We start from the raw sequence: 6,291 nt of genomic DNA, 5'->3' as shown, positions 1-6,291 counted from the left end.
ATGGTCATCTATCTATACAAAAATAAATTCTTCTGTAAAGATATGAGGTAAACCAGTTAAAACAATTCCAGACAGGCCAATATGTTTACTTAATCTATTTAAAAGAATCTGGTGGTCCACAGTATCAAAGACAACACTCAGGTCAAGTAGCACCAGAACTATCATTTACTCCTTTTAAAAAGGCTGTCTCTGTGCTGTGATGTGTCCTAAGACTTGATTGAAACATTTACAATTTAGTGTTTGAGTTTAAAAAAGGTACTTCTAAAAAAAACCTTCTAAAATTTAGCTTAAAAAAGTGAGATTTTAAATTGGTCTAAAGTTGCTGGATGTTAAAATATCCAGGTTCTCTTTCTTTAAAAGAGGTTTTACTAAAGCGGTTTTAAAAGACGCCAAGCTGTAGGGAGTGATTTATTATGGCAAGGATGTCTTCAGATACAGAATTAAAAATAGTTTTAAAAAGGGAGGCATGAATCGGGTCACAGGAACATGTGGAGGGCTTCAGTTCTGTTACTATTTTCCTGAGAGCTTCAGCATCAACCAGGCCAAAACGTTCCAACTTCACTCTGTACACAGGATATAGGTATAAGCTAAAGCTTGACACCAGATCTAATGTTAAGTACACCGAAAAGGCTCTGCAATATAACTTTGAACTGACATCTGTTAGGAATTTCTAACCCACAATACAGGTGACCTGAATTTACAATTACAATCTACAATTACATGTACCTGGAATGAGAGATGCTATGACGTAAATATCCTGTTATTCTATGAACCTGGTTATTTGAGAGTTTAGGTCTACCTGCCAAAATGTAGGATTAAACACTGGAAAAACAAGTCCTGTTTTAATTGTCTCACCTTTGAGATTTGTCACTCTCCTGTGCCAGCAGAGCCCTTAAGGGCGAGGAGATGATTAGTAACCCTACCCAATTACTTCAGGCACATTCCAGATACTGTTCATTTGTACATAAACAGCACTGTGTTTTAGCTGCAAGGCTTGGTCAGAGGAGTACTGTCAACAGCAGAAATGTCTCTTGTTGAAGATTTAGTTTTCTACCTCGTCTCTGGTCCCACCACTCTGCTGGGGGCTGTTGCTCTCCTGCTCGTCCTGTGTCTTGTCTTCGGTAGCTTCACTTTGCAGGAAATGGGGAAGGAGCCTCCAGGACCGAGACCGCTTCCCCTGCTTGGCAACCTGTTGCAGCTTGATCTCAAGAGACCCTACAGAACCCTGTGTGAGGTGAGTTTAGCACTCTTCTACCAAAACAAATCCATTTTGTAACACGTTGCAATTTATTTGAATGGCCTTTCATTTGCAATAATAAATGTCCTTACACTATCTCTGACACATTCAGCTAGGCCCTACATTATTTTTTTTTCCAGCTTTCAAAGAAATATGGGTCTGTATTTACGGTGTACTTAGGAACCAATAAAGTAGTGGTCCTGGCTGGATACAAGACAGTCAAAGAGGCTCTGGTCAGCTACGCAGAAGAGTTTGGAGACCGAGACATCTCCCCTATATTTTATGAAATGAATCAAGGTCATGGTATGTCCTTCCTTTACCACATCTTTAATATACAGTATGTTTACATATTAGCACAAAACCAAATAATATAAACAGTTATAGTAAAAGCAAAATAACAAATAAGTCATTTGTTTGAAAGAACACTGTTTTTATTATCTGTTGCAATGTTCAGTCTCTTTATTTCTAGTTTGTTTTATTTAGGCAAATCCCTGATGAGTATGCATGACTGGTACAGATTAATTTTAACTTGCAAGTCATGTTTAATAGGGATTCTGTTTGCAAATGGAGAATCATGGAAAGAATTGAGACGTTTTGCCCTCACCACCCTGAGAGACTTTGGGATGGGCAAGAGAGTAGCTGAGGATAAAATCTTGGAGGAATGCTGCCATCTGACCCAAATGTTTGAAGAGCATAAAGGTATGGAGTAAATATGTGTACGCAATAATACATGACAAGGTGTCCTGATGTACTAAAATAACAGATGATGTCAAGAAGGACTCATGTTAATGCTGAGGGACATTTCCTCCACATGGTGTTATTTTCCACATAAGGGCACCTCTAAGGGCATTATTATGCTTGCCACAGAAAATGATAAGCTGTCAAATCATCACCCATTTTAAGGTTTTTTGTGGCCAATTTAAGTCCGGGTGAGGTTTGTTTTAATAGTATAAGACTGCACTTTTTATGTTGTACTTCCGTCTTAATAATTCCATTCTTTCTGGCTACCATTTTACAGGGAAACCATTTGATACAACATGTCCGGTGAATTATGCAACATCAAATATTATCTCCTCTATTGTGTATGGAAGCAGGTTTGAATACAATGACCCCCTATTCAAAAACTTGGTGAGAAGAGCCAACGAGAACATACGCCTTACAGGCTCTGCATCAATCCACGTAAGTTTCATATTTATTTTTAAAATTAGAATAGAAACTGCAGCTATTTGATCATGGAAAATACATATTAATATAATCTCTTTTATTTTTGCTGTTATGTCACAGCTTTACAACATGTTTCCCAGGCTGGTCGGATGGATAAAAAACCGGCAGGTGATATCAGAAAATACTGAGATGACCATCAGAGATGTCAAAGATTTAATCAAACGTCTGAAAGAGACGCTGAACCCTCACATATGCAGGGGGCTTGTGGACTGTTTTCTGCTTCGGAAGCAGAAAGAAGACGTAAGACAACATCTCTGTGCTTTTCATGTAACAAAAAGAACAGCAATGTTGCACTTCTCTATTTTATAATATATGTAGGTATGTGGGTGTTCTTTCTCTTAGGACTCGTGTGTTATGGACACTCACTACAATGAGAAGAACTTGATATTTACAGTGACCAACCTGTTTGCAGCTGGTACTGATACCACGGCATCTACACTGAGATGGAGTCTGCTGCTTATGGCCAAATATCCACATATACAAGGTAAGGAGAGAGATGAGGCTTGTGAATCGTTCCTCCTAATGTGTGCATTTATATTTTTACCAGTGGGTGCCCTTAAATACTTGACAAAGACAAAAGGACCATATGTGCTAAGACAGTGCTAAAACAGTGTTGCCATAGGCTCTGAATAGCCGAAACATGTCAGCAATAATATTTTAAGAAAACATGAAGCTGTACTGTGGACTGCTTTGATGGTGTGCCACCTCTTTTTTACTTATACTTTTGTTTACAGATAGTGTTTTATAGTGGCTTGATTTTTATGCTAGTTTCAGGAAATATCCGTCTCAATTTCTTTTTTTTTATAGAAGAAAGAAATGTACAGCGGGTTAATAGTCATAATCATCAGTTTATTTTTATATGAATATTATAGACATGATTAATGATCTTTCTCAAAAACAAAAAAAACCCAACATTTAATGATTAAACTGTACTTTGTTAAACACTACACCTAGCCTTGTCATTGTGAACATGCTAGCATGCTAACGTTAGCATTTAACTCAAAGCACAACTACGCCAAAGTACAGCGTCACAGAGCCGCTAGCCTGGCTGTAGATTCTTTGTCTTGTTAAAATGAATGCAGGCAAAAAATATTAATTTATTTTGTGTGTTTAGAACAGGTCCAGGAGGAGCTGAACAGGGTGGTTGGAAGCCGTCAGGTCCGGGTAGATGACCGGAAAAACCTGCCGTACACTGACGCTGTCCTCCATGAGACACAGAGACTGGCCAACATTGTCCCCATGGCTATTCCTCACAAAACCAGCCAAGATGTCACCTTCCAGGGCTACTTTATCAAAGAGGTCAGTTGCTCACATCTGTTTCAGTACTTATCCACAAAAAAGTACTTTCTTCTGGATATGTGAAAACTTGCTTTCATTCCTACAGGGGACTATTGTGTTTCCTCTGCTTACTTCTGTTCTGTATGATGAGAGCGAATGGGAGAGCCCACACACTTTCAACCCTTCCCACTTCCTGGATGAGGAGGGTAAATTTATCAGGAGAGACGCCTTCATGCCCTTTTCTGCAGGTAAAACAACTTTGTGACTTTGGCTTTTGTATGGCTTTTGGCAGTTGCACAGACACGGCCCAGTTCAACTCTTTGCAAATCTCTTTGTTCTTCCAGGTCGCAGGATGTGTCTCGGAGAGAGTCTGGCTAAGATGGAGCTATTCCTCTTCTTCACCTCCCTACTCCTGCGCTTTCGTTTCACCCCTCCACCTGGAGTCACAGAGGATGAACTGGATCTGACACCAGCTGTGGGCTTTACGCTCACCCCTTCAGCTCATGAGCTGTGTGCCATCAGTCGCTAATGAGAGAGAGCATGGCATTATAACTGCCTGTGCCAATGGCATGAATATTACTCTCACACAGGGCCGTTTACCACTTTGATTTACATGCTGAGCAGCCAGCAGATGTCTCCACCCCTCAAGACCAGGAGAGAGACACAGTTAATTTCAGTCACTTAAGACAGCAAGTTACCTGAGATGGTATTGGGGAAAAATGAATGGTATCTTACACGGGCGGGGACACTGACGAGCCTAAATGTTTTTCTACACATTTGTTTAAATAATTTGTAGGGAATTAGGGTTTATAAGCATTTTTTAGAATGAGACTCCTACATTAACTACAGTATATATTCCTGTTAATCGGCCGCTGTGGATTGTTTGTAGGCCTACTTGGTTTTGTAGATTGTAATTTAATTTCTTATATTGCAGCCAACGGCAGAAATCACGTCAGTTAGTACTATAAATAAATTTGGACCTGCCTCTTCAAATAGCTGATTGCATGAATGTCTAAAATTAAACTACATTTATATACCAATCTTTTATTCTGGTCCCTGTGTTTTGTTTCCTTCTGGAGAAATATTTAATAAATGACAAACTCGACACACTCTTTTCTTCGACATTTTCTGATGGAAAAAGACGAAAAGTAAAAGTAGGCTAATACAACAGATTTAATAAAAGGAAAAAATATACTTAAACTGCTTTTTAATTCTGATTTGGTCAGTTCATGGGATTTTTTCTCATCAGTTGATTGTCAACCCTAATGCTTCTTCATGGTGCTTAGCTTCTTAACAACGGAGTCACATTGAACCTGCTCCTGACCAGGTTTGGCTGAAAACATCAGTCATGCAGCCTGGGCTGCGGTCGAAAAGTGTCTCCTATGTCTTTTCCTAAACATTTTTCCTTGACTTCAACGGAAAATATCATGAGGTCAAGGAAAGATGTCAATGAGAATTCATAGGGACTTAGGAATAGACAACCGCGGTGCTAAGAGACTAGGCTCGTTCGAAATGAGCCAGGCCTGCGCAGAATCGATCACCGTCGCAAAATGCATGCCAGTCAGATCTGTGTCCGACTTGATCCAAGTTTGTATCTCTGCAGACCGGAGACTTTGAGAGGGCATGGCAACTGTCAATCATTTTTTAATTTGGCTAATCAGTGGCTTACAATCCACTGCCAGTCAAAAACTAATTTCACCCAGCAAGTTGTAATTCCACGGTTTGATATGGTATGTAAAATTGGCTTCAAAGCGCACTTCCTGGGTGCTTGGCAGAGATAACTTCTGCCTGATCTTGTTCACTTTCTGGGCGAGGTGCAGTTCATCTCAAAGGAGCCTAATTTAAATGTGTGACGGCATTATCTCCTTCCCGTTTGTAAACGATGGTCCAGTGTATCCTTTGCTAAAGGAGATATGAAAGGAAGCATTGAAGCACCTTTCCTTATCATTTAGAAAATTTGACCAGCTCTTGTCATGGCTGCCACTTAAATACTTCCAGGTCATTTCACTCAGTTAGGAACCTTCCTAAGCAAAAAATATATTATTATTATTATTAGAATATTCGACTGCAACCCTGAACTACGAACGAGTTTAACCTACTCAGATTTAACTCAGGCTTATCAAGGGAAGCCATGGTTGAGAAACTCTGACTGCCTAGATTGGTGTTAAACGGTACTAAACGACACTGAATAAGATGTTTGGTTAGTTGAGTTGGTGTCAGCTTTATTGGAGTTTGTGCGGGTTTGCATAAAAGGGGCGTGTTTGGCAACACAGGCAGAGATTTTTCAATGGCACCCAGAAAAATGCACATTGATAATGTCAGGATATGAAGAGTTTAAAGAAACGTTAACAGCCAAATCTAACAAAATGGCGGCCAGAAAAGCCAGGGAGGCTTGTTGGCAGCGCAATGTCGACAGACTGAATTCTTAAGTAACATTACAGTATGGGAGATGGGTAAAAATCAGACACAAAACTCCCAATTTAATCTTTCCAAGATTAAAGTGGTACATTTACGAGAAAAAAAGCCACAAATATTCTCTGACATTATAGTCA

The 6,291-nt window shown here is 39.6% G+C and overlaps 1 protein-coding gene across 1 annotated transcript; it reads left to right on the top strand.

The window, feature by feature from the left end:
* The first annotated feature begins 935 nt into the window (after positions 1-935).
* On the top strand, positions 936-4,784 carry LOC122868388 (cytochrome P450 2K1-like). The gene is made up of 9 exons (XM_044180258.1): positions 936-1,234; positions 1,378-1,540; positions 1,787-1,936; positions 2,256-2,416; positions 2,522-2,701; positions 2,804-2,945; positions 3,576-3,760; positions 3,846-3,987; positions 4,084-4,784. Exons 1-9 carry the CDS (start codon positions 1,025-1,027, stop codon positions 4,266-4,268), a joined length of 1,518 nt encoding a protein of 505 aa, XP_044036193.1. The 5' UTR covers positions 936-1,024; the 3' UTR covers positions 4,269-4,784.
* Positions 4,785-6,291: the final 1,507 nt, after the last annotated feature.

Source organism: Siniperca chuatsi, linkage group LG21 (genome assembly GCF_020085105.1).
Source record: "Siniperca chuatsi isolate FFG_IHB_CAS linkage group LG21, ASM2008510v1, whole genome shotgun sequence".
In the NCBI taxonomy this organism is placed as follows: domain Eukaryota; kingdom Metazoa; phylum Chordata; class Actinopteri; order Centrarchiformes; family Sinipercidae; genus Siniperca; species Siniperca chuatsi.
The sequence above is the reverse complement of the archived record's forward strand: the minus strand, read 5'-3'. Positions and strand labels throughout refer to the sequence as shown.

Coding starts and splice junctions, on each gene's coding strand:
- LOC122868388 (XM_044180258.1), top strand. CDS start 1,025: ATGTCTCTTGTTGAAGATTTAGTTTTCTACCTCGTCTCTGGTCCCACC. Junction 1,541..1,786: donor TGAAATGAATCAAGGTCATG/GTATGTCCTTCC, acceptor CATGTTTAATAG/GGATTCTGTTTGCAAATGGA. Junction 2,417..2,521: donor CAGGCTCTGCATCAATCCAC/GTAAGTTTCATA, acceptor GTTATGTCACAG/CTTTACAACATGTTTCCCAG.